This window comes from Lonchura striata, chromosome 16 (assembly GCF_046129695.1).
Source record: "Lonchura striata isolate bLonStr1 chromosome 16, bLonStr1.mat, whole genome shotgun sequence".
NCBI classification, from domain to species: Eukaryota; Metazoa; Chordata; class Aves; order Passeriformes; family Estrildidae; genus Lonchura; species Lonchura striata.
Genome location: NC_134618.1, coordinates 11868531 through 11895647, shown reverse-complemented (window position 1 = coordinate 11895647; position 27117 = coordinate 11868531). Strand labels below are relative to the sequence as shown.

Genomic DNA, 27117 nt, shown 5'->3' with positions numbered 1-27117 from the left:
CTTTAGAATCGCTGCATTGTTGCTCCTTGAAAGGCAAATGCAGACAAAATTAGTGAAATAAAGCTCTAATCATGCTGCTGCCTGACAGGGACATTGTTAGTGGTCACTAGGCAGAACTGGCACAAGATATGGGCTGGCTCAAGATGATGAGAGCAAAATAAAGTCCTCAAGGACAGCAGCAGAGCCCAGCTGAAGTCAGCAGGAGAAGAACTGTCCCTTGTGCTGCTGTTCTTGTCCAGCTTGGCCCTTCAGCACAGTCTGGGGTTGGAGAGCCTGGGCAGGGAGGGAATCACGACAGAATGAACAAGGAGAGGCAGGACTGCCTTCCTGTCCTAATTTTGGGCTTATGTAGCATGACCTGGGACTTGTGGAACCTGTGTTACATCAGGGATAGATCCTTTATCCTTCACAGCATCACACCCTACACAGCAGGGAACAAGGGGAATCTGAAAGGCAACAACCAATTCTTCAATTTTTTTTTTTTTTTTTCCATTTTTCTTCTCCTCTAAACTGCGAGTAATAGATACAAATAGTTGCTCTCCTGCAAAACTTGTTTGAACTGTGGCTGCCAGGAAATGAAGGCAGCTGATGGGGGCCTGTAAAAGGCTGTTCATTAGTCCTGCCTCCTTTATGAGCTTCTTCAGTCCCAAAGCCAGATGGGTGTGGGAATGCAGGAGAACAGGGGACTCCAGCGTTCAAAGAAATGACAGGATCCAGCCCTGCGAGGAATTCCTTCCCCATCCCTTCAGGTTATGGTGTTAATTAATACCAGCTAATTAATGATGTGTCAATCATCATGCAGTGCATGCCTGTGTGAGGAGAGCTGCCCCTCAGGGTGACGAGCATTAAGGCCTTCCCTGGAGAAAGTGCTTGTGACAATTTCTGAAGCCTCGGAGAGGATGTTTTAATCCCTTTATCTCAGGATTCACTTCTCACAGGAAACTACCTAGCAGAAATAGGTAAAAAAATAAAATAAAAAAATAATTGCTATGTTGTTGCCTTCAAGGTGAGTCTCTGGAGGACACAGGATGGCGGCAGGTGCCAGCTGTCCCCAGAGGGGAGCTCAGGCTGAAAACATCTCAGAAACTGCCTTGTCCTCGGTGATGGAGTAGCAGGAGCCCAGGGCAGAATGTGGGGCTATCCTCTCTGCTGAGAAACACCCCGTGCCCATGCCAGACACCCCCTGTGCCTGCTTTCCCAGGGTAACTTCAGGAGGGCCAGGCATTTGTGGAGCTCAGCTGCCGTTCCCCTCTGCCAGCTGAGCAGCCCAGGCTCTTGGCTGCCAGGACAGCCAGCCCATCTGCTCGCGTGGCACGCTGCCCGCTCACAAGTTGTCAGACAATTCCACGGGTGCCAAAAGAACCTGGACTTGAATAGGTGGCCTGGAAATGCTGCAGAATCCATCTCCTCTCCCTGACTGCTAACAGAGCAGGGCCTGGCTGTGCTGGCAGCGCCCTGGCACTGCCCTCCACGCTGCCGCAGGAAAGCTTTGCCACGCTCCAGGCCAAGCATCAGCACCCTGGGTGCTACTGGAGCACAGAAAAACCAGCTTCTGTCCCAAGATACCCAGAGTAGGCCAAGATAACTTCAAGGCACCGTGATAGCACTGGGCACAAAAGCCTGACTCTTGGAAGGGAAGCACAAACAGAGCAGAAACCCCCATGGCTCCCCACGGGCTGTGACAAGTAGGTCAGGCAGAGCATAGAAGAGCAAGGTTTGGGCTAAAATCCCAGTTACCCAGCTCCTGTACCTGAGAGGCTGCAAAAAAATTGGAGCTGGATCTGGGAATAGGAAAATTAGGCAATGGGAAAAGCAGACTCAGCTCTCCTGGTGGCACTGGGTCAAGCTGAAGGGACGGCTGCTGTCCCCCAGTTTTTCCAGGGCTGGCACAAACACTTCTTGCTGCACCCCATCCTTCTACTGCCAACAGCCCCTAGCCCCACATTTCAATCCTATGGAGAAAACCAGGATTTTGCTGTCAGTTGTCCACCACTGTCAGCCCAGAAGGCAGAGCTGGCTCAGAACTACAGCACTGCTCTCCCTCCTCTTGGCTGGGGTTCACTCAGGGCCCTGACACAAAACCTGGGTTTGCAACATGAAAGGCTGAAAAATCTCTGGGTTTTATGCCCTGAGAAGCAGATTTTCTGCCTAATAAACCCCCTAAAGAATCAGATGCAAAAGAGGTTTGTTTGAAAATTTTGGCTGGGTTATCTTAGAATGGTGATTCATACAGGCACAGAATACAGGAAAACACAAATATACTAGGTCAAAATTCCCTTTTAGTGTATCATGAGATAGACTCAAACTAAATACAAGTCAGTCATACTGGAAACCAAAGAAAAATATACTAATTATTGCCAGATTTCCCATTAAACCTACAGATTTATTTAACACCTCCATTTCTTTTGCTGCTTGCTGCCAGCTAATTAAAGCAGTTTAAAATCCATATACAGCCTGTGTATAGCTGAGGCCTGTGTGCAATATTTCTGCTATTACAGGTCTCCATGGCCAGCCATAAGTGTCCTCTGGCCAGGTGAACACCCTGGCACGAAGCATTTGGACTATCAATTAGCAAGGTTTACAAAAGGGCCTTGAAGTGCTAACAGGATCCCTTGGATGCTGCTGCTGAGAACAGTATCTGGCTTATGTGCTGGCTTGGGGTGTTTTATTATCCATAGCACATAATCCTGCACTTTAAGCTGCTTCTATTTACAACAGTTTTGCTGTCCCCCTGCTACTCTCCAGCTCCCACACGTTTGTAGATGCTACTTACTCAGTCTTTCTGCTACTTCTTCACATGCAAATGAGTCTTTCAGGCTTTCTCACTTTTATTTACCCATATGCAGAACACTACAGCAGGGTGAAAAATTATAAATTAAGAAGAAAAGTACTAAGATTATTGAACTAGGCACTGTAAAGAAAAAAAAATGAAAACTCAGGAACTTTCAGCATGTCCTAAATCTGTGTTATTACCAGTTATTATGGCTATTTGAAACACACTTTTTTGTTGATTTACAGCAGTGAGTCACCCACAGCATCATGCCAAGGGTGTAATTTGGATTTGTGCTGTGCCCTCTCTCCTAAGCTTTGCCAAACCCTTCCTGTCTCGACCTGCAAGCCAGGCTGTGGGTCTGTCCTAAATGCCACACCATTTTTATTGCCACTGCCCATGGAACTGTGCTGCCTCAACTGGTCTGGAGAAGCTGGACACTCAGTCCTACACTTGCTGTTTCATCAGATCCATTTCACTGCTGCTCATCTCCTGCCCCTTTGGAAGGCCAGCAGCCCTAACTCAAACCTGCAGAAATGCTGAGGGCTTAAATGAGCTGACAAACTTCAAACAAATCTTGGCACAAGTGGCCAAATCCCCAACTGCCTCCTCCAAAGCAGTGGCAATCCCCAGAGATATCTCTGCATGAGATAAAGACCAGGGGCAGAGAAAGAGCAATTTAGCTCCATAAAACATCCAAAAATAACTCCTCCCAAAGGGCGAGGTGAGGATGGTGCAACTCATCCTCAGGACAAAGCCGTGTGTGTCGCTCCAGAGAGAAAACAGCCTCAGCCTGTGGTTTACACCACAAGTCTTGCACAAATCATTTTCCCCTCCCTGAATCTCAGCCTCTGGAGACTAGTTTAAGGATTATAAATTGTAGAGAAAGAGAGACGAATTCCCATGGAATGTTTCAGGGTAGCAGTATCTGCATATCCCACTGAAAACATTGTGGACACATTTTTTTTTTTTTTTTGCTTAGATTTACTAGGACATCTTACCTCAGTGCTCCACCAGTCCCCTGTGTGCCAAGCCCTGCTACTCAGCAGTAAATAACAGACTATGTATTTCATGCCAGCCCTCTGCTTTTCTGCACCATTGATACATGGTAAACTGTGTGAAGTAAGGAGCTGAGGAGCTAAAGTGCCTCTCTGATTAAAAGACAAAGCCACAGGACTGTGCTTCTTGGTATGCAGAAAATTAAAGTGAAGAAGTGGCTTGATTAAAATCAGACACTGAAGATGGTTCTTTCCTAATATACTGTGGTAATGTAAAAAAAAAAAAAAAGAAAAAAGAAAAGATGCTGCAATAACTGGCTTTTAAAGAAAAAAATAAACACCAGCATGTCTTTGTACTCAAAGACTAATTAGCAAGATTCTTTGAGTACCTAGAAGGCAGCTAATCAGGCAGGGACAATTCTGTACTGTAAAATGTGACTGCAGACTCAGGTCTCCCTTCAAACAGTGTTAAGGGGCATGTACAGGAAGTACTTGTGCCCATTTCTGTTGGTGTAAGACAAGAATAAAAATAGACATTGAGCATCCTGTTATCATCTGCCAAAAACAGCCCAACAAATGAGCTGAGGAAAAATGCAGGGCTGGAAAGCTGTGCAAAAAGCCCCAGACAGAGGTTGTGGTGTTGGCATGGGGAAGTCAGGAGAGAAGGATTTTGGGGATAATTCATCAGGAGTGGTGGATGGCAGCTCCCCAGTGCTGGGAAGTGGGATGGAGCTGAACCCCATGGAGATGGTGATATCCAGCAAAAACAGCCCTGGTTTGTTGGAAGGAGGTCTGGTCCCTCCCACCACTGGGTCCCACATTATCCAGTCCTGGCTTCGAGCAGATCTTGCCCTGCTCCGGGAGGGGATAATCCAGGGCAGCTCATCTTGGGACAGCACACCAGAGCTGCTGCCAGAGAGGGAAGGAGGTTTATCTTCCTTTCCTGGCTGCTGGCAGGGTGAAATCTGCTGTCACAGATCCCTGCAGACCCTAATCTGAACAGACAACCTTTGAGCTACCTGGGCTTGCAGACATTGACTCGGGGGTCATTCCGTGACCATGTTTGCAGAATTTGAGAACAAATTGCTCCTGAGCTGGATGGGATTGATCAATATTCCAACCAGCAGTTGCTGAGCTGTGGCAAGAGGAAATGCAGAGCACAGTGGTGGACAGAGATTGGATTTCACTGCTGTCCAGGGCCATCAGTCAGCCTCAATCCTGATCCAGCTCCCCTTGAAGTCACCACAAATTTTCCAATCTGCATAAATGAGATTTGGACCAGAGGCACTGCTGAGTCCTGAAACACAATTGGCACTGAAATTCTGAAGAAGTCTGAGCTGATGAACAGGATTAGTTATAGAAGAGAAAAACAGTTCATGCATAATATACCAAAAGTTAAAGAGCTAAAATACTACACAGCATCCTCCGCTGTCCTTATTTAGGATCTCATTCAGATCTCATGCACTTTTAATATCAAAGGATATAATTCATCCAGTTAACTCCAGATTTATTCCTGATATAAGTACAATCAAATGTGCCTATCAGTCTCATTCAGGTAAACATTTCAGCAGGGATTTGGCTGGCAAGGATTTGAATGCCCTTAAAAAGCCCCAGATCTCATAGATGAGGTCCATAGAATATCTGATTACTGATTATTCCTTGCAGCAGCAATGAAAGCACTTCCTCTTTGTGATATAACGAGAGCATTCCTTGCAGTTTTAAAATACTCCTACATTAACTGAATGCTGGGATTGCCAGTTTCAACCTCTCCAACCAGTTTATTCAACTTTAGCTCTCCAGTAACCCACCTTGCACAGAAGCAGTGACTGGCACAGTAACACTGCATAGCCCAGGGACAAACCTCAGTGGCTGGGCTGTACTTTGACCAGTGACCATCAGTGGGTTTCACACAGCACATTCCAGAGTGCCAAAGTGCTAATCCTGCAAGGCTCCTAGCAGAGCAGCTACTGGATGCACATCTCACTTCTCTAGCTGCTCAGAGAAAACATTGCAATTTGATTTAATTGCTGTGTTGACTTATAACAGTATGTTTATACTGGATGCCTGCCAGCTCACATGTAACAGGTTGGCAAAACGTATTTCCTCAAAACAGCATGAGATGCAATGCAATAAGGAAAGCAATCTTTCAGCAACCTCCATCCTGGAGTTCATTTCAACTCCTCTGGCTTGGAAGCAGTGCCACCAGTGCAGGAGGATTACACCACCCTAATTGATATGATAATCAAGCCTGGAGGCTGCACTTCCCAGGTACAACAGCCCCAGCTTCAGAAAGGGAACAGACCTGCGGGAAGTGAAAGCCATTAGCAGTTGTTTGTGTTACGGGCATTGTTTGGACTATTTAATATCCCTACCAAAGGATGCATTATTTGTTGAACAGTCCTAAAAGCAAATCAAAGAGAAATTTGAAGAATGTTGCTAATCCTTTGTCACTATGACATCTAAAAGTCAGTGAAAAGCTGTGATTTGTCCATTGAAACAAAAATCACAGAATCATATACTCATTTAAATTGGGGAGGACCCCTAGGATCACTGAGTCCAACCTCTAACACAGCACTGCCATGCCCAACTCCCAACTCAAGACCCAGCACATGGTGTTGACCACTAAACCACAAGCCCAGGTGTCACACCACATCCCTGAGGGACAGAATTAGCTTTTCGATGACCTTGGCTGCTTGATCTCAGCCCAGTTAACAGCTGCTGTGTCTTTGAGCCACAGATAGCTACAGGAACATCACAGAAAGGTGAGTGTGCTTGTTCCAGTAGAGAAGCAGTTTACCCCAGACTGTGACTGCCAGCCAGTTTTGTGTTTGGCACTGGGATGGGTCAGGGCTCTGAAGGAAGATGAAGATGCTCCCATGGGCAGCATTATTTCCACAGCAGCAAGTTTCAGGAGGGACAGCGAGAGTCAGAGTTAAAAATAACACAGTCAGCAGTGTTTGATCAGTTAATTAATGTTCATGATTCAAGGGGACTGGATTTCACAACCCCAAAATCCTCTTCTGGCCTGCTATCCCCCTGAGACTAATTGGCTCTACTTTATTAAAGACTTAACTGCAAACTTCATCTGTTGGAAGAAACAGTCATGTGGTTCTTTCTAATCCTGTACTGTGACTTGTAAAATCAGAAGAAAAGAAAGAAGATGTTAAAAATATCAAGTAAAATCTAAAGTTGGAGCAGAACTGGCTTTTATGTGTTCAGTCAAAACTGAGTTCACTAGATACAGTAGTGTTTCTTTGAATGGAACAAATAAGCCTCAAAGATTTTATAATGAATACCCCTTGCACACATCTGTACAATGCAGTCTATAAAAATGGGAATGAGAGATGTCGTTCCTAAACACAGACCACAGGACACTTTTCTCACAACTCCAATAACAAGGTATAATTTTCTATCTGATCCTATTTGGCTTTTCCATAAGGAACTGTAAAAACCTCTCTCAAAATCCTGGCACCAGTGTGTGCAATAGGAATCCTAATGCTGGCTCTGCTGGAGCAGAATTTCCCTCTTCAAGAATAAAGCCTTGGGAGGAAAAAAATAGCGTGTTGGTTTTGTGGCTGAGCCAGCTATTTAACTCCACGAGCCAGCAGAAACAAAGGGGAACCAAATAAAACTACAAAGCTACAAATGCTCCTTTTGGACAAGTGAGCCAAAACTCTTTTGACATTTATGGCTCTACCCATCCCTACCTGATAAGTCACACAGAAAGCTGCAACTGCAGATATCAGCAGTCGTGTAAATAAATTTTATTATGTAGCATGTACAGTACTAGTACAGTTAGATACACTAATCATGGGAGGAGGGGAGGTTGCTATTTTTTTGCTGTCCCATATGGTAATAATTTTGTATGATTGAACTGTTATGAGCTAAATAAAAGTACACATTAACTGTAAAATACATTGCAAATACATTAAATCTTCCCTGGAGTTTTAGCAAATACGTGCTTTTTCTATCATGCATTTGGAATTATTATTACTGGGCCATAGGATTTATAAATAGATTTGGCTTCTTCTGCAATACTTTATGGGCAATTATTTCAGAAATGAAGATGCAGAGCCATGGATAAATAAAATAATTGCAGCTGATCAGGCTTTATTTACTGCTACCACATTTCCCTGACTGCTACACTTCTCTCATTTGCCCCACTAGCCTGAATCAGTGACCAGATGAAGAGCTGTCAGTTAATGTCAAACACAGAGCACAAAAGATGCCAAAGGCTGATTCTCATTTCCCCATTTCCAAATTCTGCCTGGGCTTTTCCGGAGCTGGCTTGCTCCCTGGATAAATTAAGTGTGGAATTGGGAGGATGGGAAAGGGCAGGGGCAGTCAGAGGAGTTCTGCAGTGTGTTCAGCAGTTTTCCAGGGAGCACATTTTGCTGTGGCTTCCCTGCCAAAGGTCTGGAGAACTCCCCTCCCATGAGCAAATGCCCAGCTGTGCCAGGGAAGGGCTGGCATGATCTCTGCTATCTGCTGCAATCCCACTCAAACAGGTATTAATTCACTTAGGAAGACACTGAGTACAACTTTTTGTGGCAAAAAACAGCTTTCCAGGCAATTCCAGTGAATCAAATCCAAGCAGAGCCTGGGACTGGCCTCATGTCTACATAATACCCTCCATGTACCTCACACCATGCAGCTTTCAGTATTTGAGATCTCAGACAGGATGGGAAACTCTGGATTATCAATATTCCTTGGGATCAGGCTTGAAATCCTACACTCAGCCCTATGTAACAGTTGTGTTACCTGGGGCTCATGAAGGAGGTTGTTTGTCTCAAGAGGATCATCAAGTCATGAGGAAAAAAAAAAAAGTGCAATATCTGCTGCTTTGAAAAGCCAAGGAGCTGGTAACACAGAAACAAGTGAAACATGTAGGATGCACCAGGTGGAGACAACCTGAGTACCCACCAAGAGCTTCCTTCAATGAGCTCATCTCAGAAGTAGTCACCAGGATGACATTTTATGGCTCTAAACTACTTAGAAAAAAATTGTCTTCCAGCTCTGATGAGCAGAAATGTCTCTGAGCTACCTACAGCCTCCTGTCCAGCTAAGGAACATCCAGCTTTGTGAGACCTGGATAAAAAGGGTACCCTATGGAAAAGGGGAAGCACAAGAAACATCATGGAAGCTGTCAAGGACCTTAAAAAGATCCTATAACCATAAGTCTCATAGATTTAAAGCCTGTTTTTTTATCTTATTATTTTAAATTTCATTCTAGTCTGCTTATTTCTGTATAAAGAAATGATGCTGCAAACCTTTCCAAGAACTTCATCAACCACAGTCCATAAGGTGGAGAAAGAGGCCAGTGGGACCAGATGCCAAAGGAGCTAGGTAGATTTATGCTAGCTGAGCATCTGGCTGCTTGTTCCCTGTTATCAGAGTGAAGACAAATGTTTGCAAATACCCTTATTCCAAATCACTAATGTGTTCAGCCACAATCAGCACAATTGCAGCAGTGCTGCTCCTGGAAGGTGCTGCCTGGAAAAGCAGCTGCTGGATGCTTCTTCCAGAGGTTTATGCAGTGCAAAGAGCAGTGAGAAAAGAGGGTGTTGCTGCCCCTCAAATCAAGCCAAGAGAATGATTAAGACATCATCATTTTCTGTTATTGTTCTAGTGGGTGGTAGTAATTGCTTCTACACAGGAACGTGGCTACACCTCTGTTGTCATCCATCACCTTACTGAGGCTGTGCATGGTACAGTATTTTGATTTGACCTCATTAGCACTGCCAGAATTACAATGTCATAGCAATGATAAAGACTGAGATTATCTGCATCTGAGGAGATGAAGAAGGAGCAAATCACACACAGTGTGAAAAGCCAGCAGTGCAACCACAACTCTGCCAAATACTCAAAGCAGCCTGAATCCTCTGGCTCTTGATTTTGCATGTGGGACAAGACATGATTAGGAATTGTGTGTGTATGCATGAAACCTGCAGATACAGGGGATGGGCTCATGCACTGGTGATCTAAACCCTCAGGGAGGGCACAGGGAGAGGAAGGGCAGGTGCTGGAGCAGATCTCTCTGGTACCACCTTCCCTCTGGGTTGCCAGCATTATCTGTGCTTCCTCCAGCCTCTCCCAGGCAGCCAGCAATCCACTAGAAATGTGGAGAGATTTGTGTGCAATTTGGGAGATGACACAGAGGCATTTGGCCTTTGCAGAAATGCCTTGTGCTCTCTGGAAGTTCACAGGATTCTCTTGTGATTCTCAGGATAGAGGCACATAGGGAGAGTTCCTGCTTAAACTTCAGTGGAATGAAGGTCAGACCAATTTTTTGACCCTTCTGGCAGTCAAATAAAAGCAAGTCAAATCTGTACTTGTCTGAAGTTAATCTACAGCAAAATCTGTCATGGGGCAGGGAATCTCTCAGTCTCCAACCAGCAGTTCCCCCTTGAGCTGTGCTCCCCACTACAGCTCTGAGAGAGTGCCAACACATTCCAAACCTCCCATTCTCACTACCTGAGTCTTCTGTGGGTCATCTTAGAGAAGATAAACTGAACTTCTCTACAGTGGGAACCAAATAAGGAAAATAATTTATGATTCCAGTGGTACCCTTGACACTGAATAGCTCCATTAAACATTTTGCAGCCCTGAGTGTCTTTGCTAACCCTCTACAACGAGCACAGAGTCATTTTCCTTCTTACAACACAAACATACACATCAGGATTCAGGAGTCTGTTTTGTATCTGAATAACTTCTCTCATCTCAGTGGGATCCAGGCAGGCACAAATCAAGGCTGCATAACCTTGGTCCTCCCCTTTCTCTCCAGAGTCATTACCTTGCAGTACCACTCTTGGATAAACTCATTTTCACAGACTCGGCATAGACCCAGTGAAATGACTAATACAACTCTTTAATACAAACAACAATAAATCAACTGATTTAATTCTAATTTATCAGACAAATACTCTTTAGCTCTTCCCAAAGCTGTTCTGAATCATCTCTCTTGTCTGGCCATGCTCCAGAGGAGCACTGACACTAGATAAAGCTCAGACCTGTGCAATAAGTTTACATAAGATACAAATGCTAAAAACACTCTGTATTTATGATGGGACATTTCACAGAGATCAGAGTGAATAACATTCCTGAGAAGACTGTAATGTCTCTGAAGCTTCCTCAGCATCTCTTTCAAAGACCAGTCTAGCAGGACAAGGGATCAACAGACCCTGAAGCTCCAGGCTCAGCAGCAAGGCTCAGGGACCAGACACATTAACCTTGGGAGATCCTACAGCAAACTTTTAACAGCTGAGAAAATGCCTACTCCACCACAATTCCACTTTAAATCACAGACTTTTTTTACTTACTTCATTGGTTTAAACAGTGCTTGTCCATAGTTCTGGAATGTCATGATCAGCTTCAGCTGGGTGCCTCCTGATTTCATTGCTGTGGGGGAAAAACACAAAACAGCTTTAAAATGAGACATGTGGATCTACTGACACTTTAGTTTCCTTGAAACCAAATCATGTCTGTTTTTCTCTGTATCAGTTCAGCACTGTGGTATCAGAGTGATCAGGGTCATCCCAGCTGGACAACAGATTATTCAGCAGAGTGCAGGGAAGGGCTTTGAGTGCTGACCAGGGCTAAACATGGATTGTATTTCCTGACAATTTTTTGCCTTTTTCTGACCACCTTGGGCTCCATAAGCACCCCAGATGAACAGTACCTAGAGGAGCAGACCATTGGAGTCTTGTTTTCCCCATCTCTTGCTTTTGGAGTCGCTTTTAACAAGGGACTCACACTGGGAAAGGACATGGGGTGCTTCCACAGACAGCTGCAGCTGGGATGTACAGCCCCGTGCACAGCAGACAGCTGCTTAATTAAAAGTATGAGCAGATACTGTAGCAATCTCTGATCTCTGCTGTGATTTAATAACTATTCCTGAGCAGCAGAGATATGTAAATTCCTCTGCTCTGTGCACAATGGATATGTAGCCAAGCCCAGCCATCACCTTCCAGGGATCCCAAGGTGGTTCATGCATGAGAGCAGAGCTGTGCAGAGCAGCCTGGCCTGGCTTGGAGGGCACTAGGGGACAGTGAAGGTGACAAGGACAGTGACTTTGCTCATCTCTCAGCTGGGAGCTAATGGGAATTTGATACTCATTCATACCATTCTGAAAAACTTGGACAACGTCACAGTAACAGCCAGATTACAGTATTTATAAAAATTAGAATTTAAAAAATATATATATAAGAATTCATAAAAATGTGTTTTACTTGATGATAAGGCCACTTAGAAAAGATAAACATATACTTCAGAAAACAGCTGCTTTTCTGCTGCCTCAATCACAAGCTGCCTAATAAATAAATGACCTATAGCCTGACTCCTAAATGCACCTCTGTGTTGGGAAGGCCAGCAGGGCTGTGTGGATGAGTCAGTCTTTTAAAGATCCTTTCTAGGAATCATCAGATAATCAATCCCTTTCTTTGCAGCTCTGACAAAAGCCATGTCAACTGGAGAACTACATAAATGTCAAGTTATCTTGCTCTGTAAATTCTGGCTGAGAGTTGCCCTTGTTCCACCTATACAGCTTGTACATGTTTTTTCTCTAATCAATGCCATTAGCTGCATATCTTTTTAATTACTCATCTCTGTGCCTTATCACTAATAGGTCATCAGCTCTCTTTCAGCACTTGTAACCTATATTTTTGCAACAAAATGCTATGCAAATCTAGTCAGTGTAATTACATTTCTCCTAGAGCAAAATCCCTCCTGTCCTGCTGTTTTGCTGATCCCAGCCTTTTCTTGCTTTTCCGCTTTATCCCAAAGGAACAAATAAATAATTAGAAATTAAAGGGCATTAAGCAATTTGCACTGACCAGGTAAAGCAGAAGCAGAAGGATTTCCTGGATTAAACTCCCTCCCCTGTGCAGGACGGGCCAGTTGATCTGCACCTGAGGGTAGGAGGAGCACAAGGCTCCTTCATGCCCAGCTCAGAGCCTGAGGACAATGAGCAGCAGAAACTTTCCAGAGCAAACCCTGCCTGTGGTGCCATCTGTGCACTCTGAAGCAGCCCTGGTTAGTGTGGGCAGCTGGAGCTGCCCCTGCCCCCTGCCCCAGGGACACACACAGGGCATTCCCCACCACCACAGGCCTGGCATTTCAAAGAATCACAGCATGGTCTGGGTTGGAAGGGACCTTAGAGACCCACCAGTCTAACACCCCTGCCATCAGAGCAATGCAAAGAAGGAAAAAAAGTAAGTTTTAGCACACCCTTCTCTAGGCACAGAGCTTCAGATACTAAGAGGACTGGTTTCTCAGCTAATTAAAGCCACTCGACAGATAATGATTTTGTTAGCAGCCAAACTCAACAGCGAGGATGTCATCACCAAGCAGGGAAATGTATGAAGAAGATTAACAATTCAGAATAGTTCTTCCATGAGGCACAAAAGCCTGGTTTCCTGTCAGAAGGAACTGAGCTGAAGTAAGACAAAAGCATCTCCCTCGACTATTTAGATCTATCTTATTGTATTCCCTTCATTGGTTGCATCCGTAGCCTGACCCCAAGACAAGTTTTGCTGCTCCCACTGCTGCTGGGAGCAAGCTTTGGAACTCTGAAACCAGAGGGGGACACGGGTGGGAATTGTGCCCCATTGTGCTTTCGGGCAGGGCAGGGTGGAAGCCACATGGAGCATGGAAAACCCAATGCCAGAGCTCCACCTTGACCTCTCCTCGTGCAGCTCTGCCCACTTTGTCTGCTCTTCCAGTGGCACAGATGTGCTGGCCAGGCTGGGGTGAGGCAAGGCCACCCTCCACACCCATGGATATATACCCATGGATAGAGCCTGGCATTGTAATCCCTGCAGAGGGGGAACACCTGAGCTTGGACTGCTCCTTTGAGCTCGACAAGAACCTTGCTTTACCTGCAAACTAAGCAGCCTTGGAGCAGTCCAGGATGCCCAAATTTTGGGAGTGGCAATGCCAGAGAAGAGCAGATTTCACCTGGAGATTATCCCCTCTAAGTCAGATCACTTCCCCTGTCCTAACCTAGCATCACATCTGCACACTCTCCTTTTCTGAGCTGTGCTCCTCCCTTTCCTGCCCAGCCTCAGTTAAACATGTCCCTCTAGCCACTGTGGCCTGTCATCTTGTTTGTCCCAAACAAACATCTTTTTCTCACCTGGAAACATCCTCATGCCTTTATCTGCTGCCCATAGGCCCATTCCTGAAGAATGCACAACACCCAGGAGCAGCACATCCCATTTTCCAGGGAGTAGAGGATGCTTCACCACTGCAATCTGTCAATCTGTGATCAGCAGGTTTGGGGATTTTTACAAAATCCTTGCAACACAAGGCTGTGCTGACTCCAAAGGAACCACCAGTCACACTCTAAATTCACCTTTTATTTTTTTGAAGTATTTTAATATACTGTAACACCATAGGTCACAAACAGCTCTGTAAAGGCTTTATAAACCTGCTAGCTCACAGCAGGTACTTCAAATCAAGTCTCACACAGCTCCTGGATGTACTGGCACACTGCTAAAAACAAATCCCAGTGCCATCATTACTTTTCATCTTCAGGCAATTCAAAGCCTCTCTTTTCCCTCCAAAGCAGAAGGAAATGGAAAGAAGCATTAACCTTTCCTGTTAACCCAGTGTAAGGGCTCTAGGGTGTGATCAGAAATCTTCCTAACTTCAGGAGGCTTTGAAAAAATTCCCTGAGATATCTTTTTGCTTGAATGTTTGGGATTAGAGTCTTGTCCAAAGATTAGTGAAATTGGTGGGATTCCTTCTGTTTTCTCTGACAGACTTTGGATCAAGGTTGCAAAAATCCCAGCTCCATTTACATCCCTGAGCCCACTGCCATGGCCAGCTACCACGTCTGACTTCCCCACCTTGTCACCTCACCAACACAAGTCCTGGATTCCCTCCCTGAGCCACAGACCCCACCCAACACAAAAGGTGTCCCAGCTGTCACCTCTCAGGCATCTTTTCAAGCTGTATGCTGCAGGGGTCCTGGCAGTCTGCTGCTGACAATGCTGCCCAGAGGGATTTGACCCAAAGGGATTTGTAATTCCAACTGCTCTGCCTGTCCAGCTGCTCTGCCTTGCTCCATGGCAGACCAGATCCTGCCATCATATGGTTTTCTGATGGAGAGAGAGAGTCCCAACAGGATCTCTGAACTTTTCCTGATTCTTTTGGTCAGCATCCAACAAACATTTTAAAATGTATTTAATTATGCAGAGCTAATGCCCGAGCAGTGAGATACAGTCACAGCCTGGAATGCAGTTAACATCTGAAACAGAGAATGCTCAAATCCATTTTGGATTCCTATTTATAGATCAAGCTCAAATCTAACATAAACAGGATTGGCTTTAACAAGTAATGCTCTGCCCCAGGCTGGAGACCTGTAGCCTGTAAAAGCTGTAAAGAACATGTTTTAAAATAAATTCAAGCCCTCATCATCTCTTTGTTTGTCCTTGTTCAGACAATTTTGCTAACTTGGTTTTTAAAGGACTTTTAGTCAAGAAAGTAAAAGATTTCTGAAGGGGAAGAGATCTGTGAAATTATTCTAAGGTTTTGCTGTGCATTTTAAGTCCCCTCCTTTCATCTGGAATTGTACATTAAATCAATCTGTTGACTCTTGGCAGATCCATTGTTTCCTTACACAGTAAATCAAAGATGCTACATTTCATTGTTTTCCACAAGTTCTCAAAAGCACTTCTTCCTTTCCTTTGGATGAAATGTTCACAATTTTCTTTAGAGCCAGAATTTATGTTCAATATTTAGAGTCTTGTCTTTCTCTTTTCTCTTTTCTTTCCATGCCTCCAAGCAGAGTCCACCTCAGGTAATTGCAGCTTTTATTCCCAGTGTGAGTAATCTCACACACTTGCTTTCTAATTACTGCCTGTACAAACTGAAGGCATCACAGATTCACAAATTACCTCAGTCAGGTAGTCAGTTCTCTTCACAGCCAGAGAACTTAAAGAATCAAAAAATAAATTCCAGCTCCTCAGAGGAATTGCAAAGTCTATTCTGCTTACAGGGAATCTCCTCTGGACAGCCAGCCCAAGCCCACAGTGCCCCTCCAATGCACCATGCCAGAGCTGGCACTAAACTGCTGATAGTGCTGCCACAATTATGCACAGACATCTTGTAAATATGCAAGAAAACAGCTAACTATGGTTATTTATGCATGCAATAAGCAGCTATGAAAGGCAAAGGAAATGTGCAATTGCCTGTGCATGTGCTTCTGAAAGCCAGGCTTCAGTGCTCAGTGGAAAAACAATTCTCTCTAGGCTCCTATTTATGGCAAGAGGAAATTTTCAGTGAGTTAAATCAAATTAAGAGCTATCCCTTTATGCTGAACAAAATTAATAGGAAATATGTGTATATATATATATATATGTGTGGGGCACAGAAGCATCCTGAGCTGGGTAACCCTGTCCTTTCCCAGGCCAGCTCTAGGTGTCACTGTGGGAGCTGCATGGGATGCTCCTTCCCATCCATGCGTTTGTTCCATTTAAACTTTAACATCAAGAAAATGTCACCTTGGTGCTCCCTGCTCTTGGGAGTTGCTTCTGTCACCGTTTTCATTTTAAAATACATCTGCACATGACAGAGTCGTGTGAGTGGCTCTAGCAGATGTGGGGGATCAGTCTGGTCCCCACTCTCACCCATAAATCATGCAGGGTGAGGAGAGAAATCACAGTCTGGCCAAGAATACTGCTTTGCTGCAGTTTGGATCTAATTACTGTGGGTATCAGGCAAATCACCTAATTCTATTAGAGCCAAAGTAAATCTGAACACTGGGAAGAAACTGGATAAAGCCATATCCCATTTCGCCTAATGCAAGTAACCCTGTATATTTAATTGTCCTGCTTGCTAAAAGGAGCCTTAAGACCAGACATTATCAAGGTTTCAATTTATTTTATACTCCTAACTTGACATCTTTCCAGCTGTCTTAAAAAGAAAAAAAAAAAAAAAAAACCTAGTAAAAAATGACCATAAGGAAAAAAAAGCAAGGCTAATTAGAAGATAAGCAGGAATATGCAAAGAATGTAACAGCCCTATAAATGTCCTTTGGTCAATTATATTACCCTTTATTAATCAGCTTACATGCTTTTGAATCCCTCTGCTGCTTTGCAGTAAAGCTGAAAACTGGCAGGAATTAGTTTAAAACACACATTTTTAAACATCCAAAGAATTTGCAACATAAAATAAGAGAAGTTGCATTGTGCAAAAAATAATTTTTAAAAGTGTTTTAGCAATATACTCTTTCTTTCTTTGCAAGCTGAAAAAGCTCCTGAATCCCCAGAGGGTCAGGCAGTGTATGCTAACACCAAAATTCAGATCCTGGCATCTCTATATTGGCCAAAGTTCCCTTCCATTTCCATATACTTGATTTTAGACTGGGATTTATGTGTAGGAACCATTCCCTGTCAGCTCCCATAGCGGCCAACAACAATACCAAATACACCTCATGGTTTAATTTATGGAAATTATCCTGATTGATTGCAAGAAACCATGGCTCTGTGTTTTTGTTAGAGGCATAAGAGGCCCTACCATGCTCTTAAGAGCCTTGTTCAAACATTAACAGAGGCAATCCCAAAGGGAATTGCTAATAGCAACCATAATTCTTCCTCTGTGGTCCCAGGGCCCTTTCCCCCGTGATCAGAAAGCTCCATCAAAATCAGAATTAATGGAAACCCCATGATACATCTGTATGACACATTTGGTGAAATCATGGCCCCAGGGAAGTAAGTGGCAAAAACTTCCACTGACGTCACCAGGGTCAGGATTTCACTCCCATTTTTTATGATAATAATTCTTTGCTGCTAGGCCAGCTGAAGCAGAGAGAGGTGAAGCCACATGCCCAGAAGCACAAGTGAACACCAAGCCCAGAAGATCAAGTGAAGAGTGAACACTAAACTACTATTTTTTGTTTGTACCTCCTTTTTTTTTCCCACCAGCTTCTATGTCCCTAAGCCACCTCATCCATCCCCCTGCTCTGCAGAAGGGACAGACTTCATGGCTCGAGCACTACTGAGTTTGCTGCAGACACTCTCCTCCTGCACAGACAGTGCAGCTGAGCTCTGGACTGCTGGGGAGGTGAGTAAAGATCAATACTCAGCAGCCATGTGGTACAAACTGCTACAGCCACTGCACTTTGTGCAAACCTTGGTTGGGCGTCACCTCTGCCCCTCTGGGGACAGCCTGGCCACTGCTGCTCTCTGTGGGGACAGGGATGGCCACAGACTGCATCTGTCCCTCCTCAGTGCATGTGCCCAAGGAGCAATTTCACACGTGTGTTACAAAGTGCTGGCTCAACCCCCATTTGCATGTGCCACTAACATTCCAAAAACTGGTGGGTATTGAGGGGTGGGGTCAGCAAAGGTGAGGGCTGTGTCTGGGGCAAAATCTCCCAGGCTGTGTCCATACAGTGCCCTTGTCACCCTCCAGTGCACACCAGAGGAGCATGGGCAGTCTGCTGCTACCTGCAGTGTCACCTCTGTGCTAGGGAAGGGAAAACACAGGGCTAGATTAGCAAACATGACCCCCCCTTAATGAGTCACCTCAGTCCAGACTTTTGGGGTCAGAAAACCCATCACAGGTTAATGAATAAACCCATGTTTGTCCTCTTTCCTGAGCTACAAGTCCACTGGAGCCTTGAATCCAACATGTGGGATGGCACCTGGGTACCACAAACTGCTTTATTCAAAGTGCTGCTCCAGCAGAGCAGTGCACTGAGCACAGCCAACACACAGCCAGATTCACAGGGCTGAAGGTCTCCTGTGGCATCTTGCATTTTACACCTACTCCATCCCAACCACCTAAATCAGCCCACTCCTGATGACCTAGGATCTCCTTTATTCCGCCGTGATTCACACAATGGAAAATGTAAACCTTAGGGCTGCTTGAGCTATTCTTGCCCAGACCATTTCCTGCTGAAGCCAGGGGAATTTCTGCCTTGCAGGGTTAAAGACCTGCTGACCTCATCCCACGGGGCCAACACACCATCAGCACTTTCACAGAGCTCCTGCTATTTCATCCCTCTGAAAGGGACTTTGCAACTCTGTGGTCAGCACAAGTAACTCCATTTTCTGCCCGGTGGATGGAAACCACTGCCTGTGCTGCAACTCCCTACCTTTGGAAACCACGGGGTGTGCACTTGTTTAGTATCCCAGGGCTTTCATCTAAGGTTGTGCCACTTCTTTCCCTGTGCAGCTACGCAGCTAAATTCAAGAAGACACACGCTGCCATTAAACAAGGCTGGAGAAAAGCCCCGCACGGCGTCACCTTGTTTAACCAGAGCCAAAGGCTGACATGGGCACATCCCTGGTGAGGATTTACAGGCAGAACAGGCAGAGCTGTGCTCAGCAGGAGGCTGGCTTGCCCGCAGCTGCCTGCCATGCCTGGGGAAGCTGCAGCTCCTGCAGCCGCAGCGCTGCCGCCGCAGCAGGGCTGCAGGGCAGCCTCTCCTCCCTCGGCAAGGCAGGGCTGCCAGGCACAGCCTTTGAAATAATAATCAGCCACTGATACAAAGCTAGCTCGTGCAAGATGCTGTCTGCTTTCTGCCATCCTTTTTTTTTTTTTGTCAGAGTATTTATTTTAAATAACTGAAGAGGGCACTTTCAGCCTGATTGTGACTAAAGGATCTCTGACATGAACGGGGTTTGCCTTGCTGGGAGGCTTGGCAATTATTCAGGTAATACAGAGCTGGCAATATCTCTTTATGTTTAGCAGGGAAAATGAGCAGGGAAGTAGGAAAGCAAAGTTGCAGGGATGCTGGAGAGAAGCCATGCAAAATATTAATACTCAAACAGCAGTGAGATCCTGAACAAAGAGCAAATAATGGTAAAAAAAAAAATATCCAAACATACCAACACTGGTTATCTTTTGGGAGACAAGGTCTTGTAGTAAAGCCTCAATTGCAGGATTATGCCTGGAATACAGCTCATACCGATTAATGCCAATGTGGAATTTTAACCAGTTTGGGTAGGAGTCTATGGAGGTTTCTCCAGTTGGCAAAAATTCTTCATGATGATCTTCATTTTGCCTACCACCAAAAACAATACAACAAAAACCCAAAGTTGAGGAGAAAGAAATAATGTTACAGTTTGTAGCACACATCAAGAAATAGGGCTTCAAAATGTGACAACTTGGAGAGGCAAGGCGCTACAGAAGGGAGAGAGGTCCCAGGTTCCTCCCTGCACCAGGAGCCTTGTCTCACTTGGGGCCAGGGGGAGATGGATTCCCACTTCCCCTCATCCTGCCTGACTTATCACCCATGAAAGTCAGGAGCAAAACTCAGAGGGGCATCACTGAGCGTTGGCACAGGCCCTTCTATAGCACAAACACAGAGCTCAAGTTTTAACTTGTGTTTAGGTCCCATTATGCTGCACACAGCTTCTGCAAGTCTGGTTCAAATAACAGCATTGTCCTGAACCTTTATTTAACAGGGACATGAGGCAGGAAACCAAGAGTGCAGCAGAACCTGAGCTGTGGTGCCCAGTCCCTCCTCCTCCTTAAAGAGGGAGAATGAGAGAAACTGCATCACTCTGAAGTGGCAGTCAGAGGAATTGGCTGGTCGTACCCCTTCCCGAGCAGTAGGAACCTACCACAGCAAAGAATTATTTAAAATGATCACTACCTTCTGAATTTCACTTTAGTTCTGTGAACCTTGGCTGCAGCCACTAAGGAAAATATGTACAACAGGCAGCTGCACTGTGAATATCAGTGTTGATTTCACTCTTCGCCTACTGAACAGACTAACCCATATCTTTGATCCAGAGTTCTCTGTGTTTACAGTCATCTCCAGATGTTCAGGCATTTGTGACTTTTTTTATTTTTCCTTCTTCTTTCAGAGAGCCCAAAACTTTCCAGGTTATTTCCCTTCACAGTCAGTTAGGATTATTAGATGGAACGGGCCTGGACAATTCACATGCTCATAGGGTGGAAATCAGAATTATTTATCCTCTCTTTCTAAAGGTTTAGATCATGCTGGCTGCTCTGCAGCTTGACAGAGCTTTTGCACGGTACAATGCAGCTGTTTAAACATTACAATGTCACTGTGTTTGGAAGAGGGTGCTGTTGTATTAGACAACCCTTTTGATTTTTCAGTCATTGAATTTCTCAGCATTTCTTAGGAGCCAACAGGGCATACGATTCACAGAGGCAACTGACTGCTTTGAAGGCTGGAGAGCAGCGGAGGTGCAGGGCACTGGGAATTAATTGAGGATGAAAAATGTAGCACAGATCAGATCCTGAAAGCGGAAATACCTGCCAGGATGAATGCCTTTGTGGCACTAGAGCCTGCTTTTGAGAAGGGTTAATGTATTACTGTCTGGCCTCACTGCTCAGCCCCTTCAGCTCTGGGAAGGTGCTGGAGAGGAAGGCTCGCTGTGAGCTCACCCTCTTCCTCACACCGTTCTGGCAGCATCAGCCTCGGCTGCAGCTGGAGATGGGGCAGACCGACCCCTTGGCCTCAGCGCTCCAGCCTTCCCCTACTCCCGTGTTTATTCTGCATTTCGGGGCATTCATTTCCCGAAGGAACACGGCCGGGCGAGCCTGCGAACGGTTGCTCTTTTTCCCGGTGACCCCGAAACGCTCCGTTCAACCTTCCACCCCAAAGCCCTCGTTCCCCTCCGAAGGGCAGCGACCCGGGGGACGCGCCACATCCCCACCACCCCCCCGTCCCACTCACCACTCGGGCTGCTCGGCCGCCCGCGGGTTGAACCTGATGTCGCTGTTGACATTGAAGAGGAGGTCGCGGTCGGCCAGCGGGGGCAGGGCGGCGCGGTACAGCGGGTGCTGGAAGAGCGCGGCCAGCGGGGCGGCGTTGCCGGCGGGGGGCGGCGGGCGCGGCGCCCCGGGGCCGATCAAGCGCCGCGCCCGCCCCGCCGCCGCCGCCGCGCCCCCGCCGCCCGCTCCGCCGCCCGCTCCGCCGCCCGCCGCCCGCTCCGCCGCCTCCCGCGACTGCGACGAGAGGTTGGAGGCCGGCTCGGCGCTGAAGTCCTGCAGGATCCGCAGCGTGTGCTTGCCGGGCCAGCGCGGCGCGGCGGCGCGGGGCGGCGCGGCGGCGGGCGGCGGGCAGGAGCAGCCCGGCCGGCCCTCGGGGCCGCGGCGCTCCAGGCGCGGCAGCAGGTCGATCATGATGTGCATGGTGCAGGCGACGAGGAACACCATCAGGATCAGCACCCGGAACTTGCGGACCAGGAGCATTTTCATGGCCGGGGCGGCTGATGAATTAGCGGGGGAGGGGGAGGGAGGGGAGGCGGCGGACAGAGCCCGGGCGGGCGCGGGGCTGCCGGGCCCCCCCCGGGACTCCGGCGTGCTCCTCTCGGGTCGGCAAGCGAGCGATCAAGTCAATAAAGTTACCTCCATAGGCGCCGGGAAATAAACAGGCTAAACCCGATAGGTCCTCATGTCTCAGTATCATCAAGAACTTGGGAGGGGAGAGGGAAAAAAAAATAAAAGGGAAAAAAAAAATTAAAAAAAAAAAAAAAAGAGCTCCGGACCGAGCCTTTAAAATCAACAGGAAAACAATGCCAGCGGCATGGTAATATAGAAAGCCATCTGTTCACGATTTCTCCCTCTTTTTATTACAGGGATCACGACAAACAGGGAAAACTGGCTCTCGGAGAGAAACCGGCATCAGACACAGGCGCTGATTAAATAAAATGTAAAAAAAAAATATGGGGAGGAGGAAGGGGAAAATAAAAAATATTAAGAAAACCTGTACGGAAAGGCGACAGAAGAAAAAAAATCATCCATAATATTTGGTTGTGCTGGAAACGCTGACTCCTTTCCCTTGGATTTGAGCAGTGATGCAGCAGAAGCGCTCCCCGCTCGCTCTTGCTCCCTCTCTTCTCTCAGACTCTTTAAGAACATTGGCTGGAAAATCATTTTCTTAGAGCAGTTCCAGTTTCTTCATCCATCACGTCCAGTGCTTGGGAGAGATTAGTAAGTTCAACTGAGATCGAGTCTGGGTGGCTGCTGTATCCGAGCTGGGCTTGTGCTTTGGCTTGTGTTGGTTTTTTTTGGCTGCAAAACTGTCTGATGGCACAACTGCAACATAAAGGTTAAATATGGTACAGAAAAAAAAAAAAAAAAGGAGGGGGGAGAAGGAAGGATTAGAGGAAAGAAACTAATATAAATCAGTAGAGGTTCTTTTTAGCGAAGAGGTCTTTGATCTCTGCTGGGTCTTACAGATCTTTCTTTTAAAGAGAGCGAGAATGGAAGAGAGAAGGGGGGAGAGAAGGAAAAGGGGGGAGAGATCTTTGGCAGGTGCAGAGTGAAAACCTCTTTCAGCTACACTGAATTCTGGAGACTGGTTGGACTAGTAGCTCTGCAGCTCCAGCTTTCAGTGGGTGTGTTAAATATTATGAGCGAGCCATGATTCCTGCCTTCCTCACGTCATAGTTAGGAGATTGGCTAAATAAACGCTACAGTGATAGTAACAGGAAAACCTCAACCAAAAGAGGGTTTTTTTCCCTCCTCTCCTCCCTCCTTCCCACCCCCGCCCCCCCCTTCTTTTCATTCTACTGCAGCTCCAACTGGGGCAAGGAGAGGGCGTCTGTTCCACAAAGGTTTGGGGAAAAAAAATATATATATATATAAAGGGGGAAAAAAAGCGAAGCGGCAGAGGAGAGAGGGATCTGCGCTGGCGGCGGTGCCGGGCTGGGATCGGCGCTGCCGCTCCGGCACCGCCCGGGCTGGCGAGCGCGCATCGCCCGCTGAGCTCGCCCCGCGCCCGGCAGGCTCAGCCCGCTTCCCCCGGAGCAGCCGGCCTGTCTAACCCGAGATCCAGCCCCGCAGCTGCTGCCCGCTTCCCTGGCTGGTGGCCCAGTGGGCTAATGGAAGTGGCCATAGGGCTAGCACAGCCCGGAGAGTGCTGCTGGCAGCTAAGAGCGAGGGCACTCTGGAGGGAGGAACAAGCTGTTCCTGGTTCTTCAGGTGATCATGTCTGATTTCTGGGGAGCTCAGATGTCTGTCTTTGGACAGTGTTTCCCTGGATTCTGTGGTCCATAGTAGGTTGTTGAGTTGGGCTGTAGGAGGACTGAGAAAGATGGAGTGCTTACCCCAACCCACCACCACCTTTCCACAGAATCATCTCCCTTCTGAATATGGCAGTCCATTTTTCCCTGCATTAAACCACATCAAAGTATTTCCTCCACTCAAAAAGTCTTTCCTCACCCACCAGGCTCCATCCAGCACTGTTCCCTTACTGGCACTTCTGCAGATCCCAGTGCTTTGCACTCCTCTGAAGCACATCTGTGCAGTGTTACATTGTCACCAGGTTTTGCACAAGGGAAATCACTGACTTTCCAGCAGGAAAAAAACATTGATATACAAAAAAAAAAAAAAAAAAAAAAAAAAAAAAAAAAAAAAAAGAAGACCTAATAGTGCCATGATCCTATGGACTACTCTGCACCTTTGTGGAGAGACAAAATTTGTTGTCCTAGGGAGTAGGGAGACTTTGTAGTCCCAGGGTCCAGAGATACACCCTGATCCTTCAAGTACAGGTGCACTTAGTCACAGAAAAACATTTTGCTGCAGAGCCAGAAGCCAGGCTTTCTGTCTTTTCCCACTTTTTTTCACCAAGATCAGCTTGGACAAAGACTTTCTGGACAGCTGGCTTTGTGGCTGATGGAGGAGGGCAGCAGAAGCCAGCCAGGGGTGAGTGCAGGGTATGTGGTTCCCTGTGTATCACTTAAATTACACTTTACTGTGGCTTTTTAAGGAGTTCTGGTCGGAGCTGTTTGTAGCACTTCAAGTGGGGATAGATAATATAACACTTTATCTCCTTTAGCAAGGAACAGTACAATTTGTAGGTTGCACATTTTAGCTGCATTTTCTTAGTGTTGGCCCTACTAAAACTTAGGCCTATGGTGTTACATGAGGGTGAAACTGAACAGGTCTGCTGAGAAAGTTGAAAATTACTTAAATGAGTTCTTTAAGTTAAAGTTGTTTGAATTTACTTTACAGTAAAAGAACATTATGTCAAACGTTGTAACTCCATGTGTAAGAGCTGTACAATGAAAGGGAGACTGGCTTTGTAATATAATGCAAGCAACTAGATGTAGTTAATTAAAGGACTTTCAAGAGGTGAAAATGACAATACTCTGAACAAAAACTAATTCCTCTAGATGACATGTTTTTGTTTTTATCAGTGTGACCTTTAGTGTATGTTGGCTATTTAGTTAAATATGGTTTCATCTAAATTGTGTCTGCCTGTAAACTGAATCTCCCTGTTTTCTACAAGCTGTTTATTCCTTGAGTCTTTTCAACATTTGAATTTTATCTCAGGATGTGAGATTGGTAGATGTACTGTACTTTCTTCTGTAACTGGCCTTTGTGGACAAGTTTTGGCCAGACCAAAGTGCCCTCAGAAATGTGAATAAAAGATGAAAAGAGATCTGTCTTATGTCTCTGCATTTCTCAACCTCAGTATCTACAAATGCCTTTGGCCACTGGTTGGTCATCTGTGAAGTAAGATGCACTGGCCAGTTGGTGGACTCTGGCACAGAGTGAGCTTGTAGCTTTGCTTTGGACAATGGGAAATGCATAATTCCTTGTTTCCTGAGCCTTTCTTCCCCTGGCCCGAAGGCTGGTAATGATCAGCGCCAGCAGTGTGTTACAGCACCTCTGTGCCTCTAAGCTGAGATTGGTGAAGCCAAGGGAATGAAGGCAGAGCTCAGCTGGCTCTCCCCAAAGCCCTGTGGGTTCCCCCTGCAGCCCATCCCACCAGGAGGATGTCAGCCCACCTCTTTTCTTACACACCTTTCCCAGGAGCAGCTGCAAGAACACAGCCCTGCTCTTGTCCCGGAGTCACTGTGCCCTCTCACCTCCCTAAATCATGTTTGGGAACACAAAATTGCTGCCAGTCTCACACTGGCATTCCTGCTGGTGGCCCCGTGGGGCTGGCAGAGAGCCTGGTGCTCTGGCCAGGGAGGTGGGAACGGAAGGAGCTGCTGCGTTGGGAGGGCTCAGGTGGCTTGTGAGGAAGCCTCAGATTGTTGGTGTGTGAAACCACTGGGAGAAGCCAGGAGCTGGGCTGCAGGTCAGGATAGCCTGGAAATTGGGTGGCGGGTGGCAGGCAGACTCAGGGACCAGGTCTGAGGTATTCCAGGGCTAGTGCAGCTCCCCAGGACAACCTCATTGCTAGCCCATGGCAAGTGTGGGCTTGGTGCCAGAGAGTTTGTGCTTGTGCTGGGATCTGGGGCTTGTGTGATCCAGCCCTGCTAGGGAAGGGTTCCCTTTTTCTGCTGCAAGGGAAGAAATGGGGATTTCTGTCCAGCCAGCTCAGCCCTACATTCCTGTCCATGTACTGTGAGGCCCTGGCCCCTTCCCTTCCAGTGCAATGTTTGCATGCAAGTTACCTCCTCTGGCTTCAAATATTTGCCTTCAAGTCTTGATAAAACCCCCAAAATTTTTGGTGACTGCTGATTATTGTTCAAACAGGCTTTTAAGTACCAAACTCGTGTGCATAGAGCCACAGGGTCTTTGCAATCATGCCTGATCTGGCCAACTCTTAGTTAGAAGATAGCTGTTTATTTAATTTTGCAAGTTAACTTGGTCATAGTAAGGAATATTTAAATATTTCTCCTTAACTAAACTCTACACCTTCATGTGGAATTCCAATATGTGGCAAAGAACTTTCTATTTCTGCTGTGCTGTGTGTTGGACCAGTATTACCCCTGTAATTGCTGGCATTATGTAAACAAGAAAATAATAAGTTCCTAATGGAATATTATTACATCAATAAGTCATTGCATACAGCTCATTTCAATAATATAAATGAAATCAAGTCATTTACATCAACTCTTTATTTTATTTTTGGTCATTGAATTGAAATCTTTCCTCTCTTTTATTGAAGTACTTGAATGTTATTGGGAATTTCACTTTGAATTGCTGCAATCACAAGCCAGGATTGCTTCGGATCTAACAGGCTTCTTAATTTGGTATTACAAATTGGCATTCAGCACTTCTTTGCATGTTCTACCTTTGCTTTTATTGAATAATACAGTCAAGAATTCAGGAGGGCTTACTGTCGTATGTCCTGGCATTTCTTCATTGTTTTGTGCAAGAATTAATACCTTATCTGCTGCTGAAATCTGTGTAGATATTTATTTTCCCCATTTTTGTCTGCCTACCTGGCTGAGCAGCAACAATGGTCAGTGTACGTGATAGTGTATTCAGGTAAATAAATGAAGCATGGTTTTGGGTGAGTAAACATACCCAGCTATTATTTTCTGCTATAACAGTTTACAGCCTTCTGATGTAAAGCCTGAATGCAGCAGGGCAAGCTGTAAGTCAGGCCTGATTGCACACTTTGAATCAGTGTAATATTTTTATTGTTACTTCTAATGGCAAAATGGATTTTCTTTTAGC

General features: G+C 46.0%; 1 protein-coding gene across 1 annotated transcript in view; it reads right to left on the bottom strand.

Annotated features, from left to right (window-relative positions):
* The window catches only part of FAM20C (FAM20C golgi associated secretory pathway kinase), a 56596-nt gene extending 34607 nt beyond the window's left edge, over positions 1 to 21989 (bottom strand). The window contains exons 1-3 of the mRNA XM_021539735.3: positions 21428 to 21989; positions 19605 to 19780; positions 11088 to 11166 (exon numbers count right to left, since the gene is read on the bottom strand). Of these exons, the coding sequence (XP_021395410.1) occupies positions 11088 to 11166; positions 19605 to 19780; positions 21428 to 21951 (779 nt within the window). The 5' untranslated portion in view covers positions 21952 to 21989. The remainder of the gene's footprint in view (positions 1 to 11087; positions 11167 to 19604; positions 19781 to 21427) is intronic.
* Positions 21990 to 27117: the final 5128 nt, after the last annotated feature.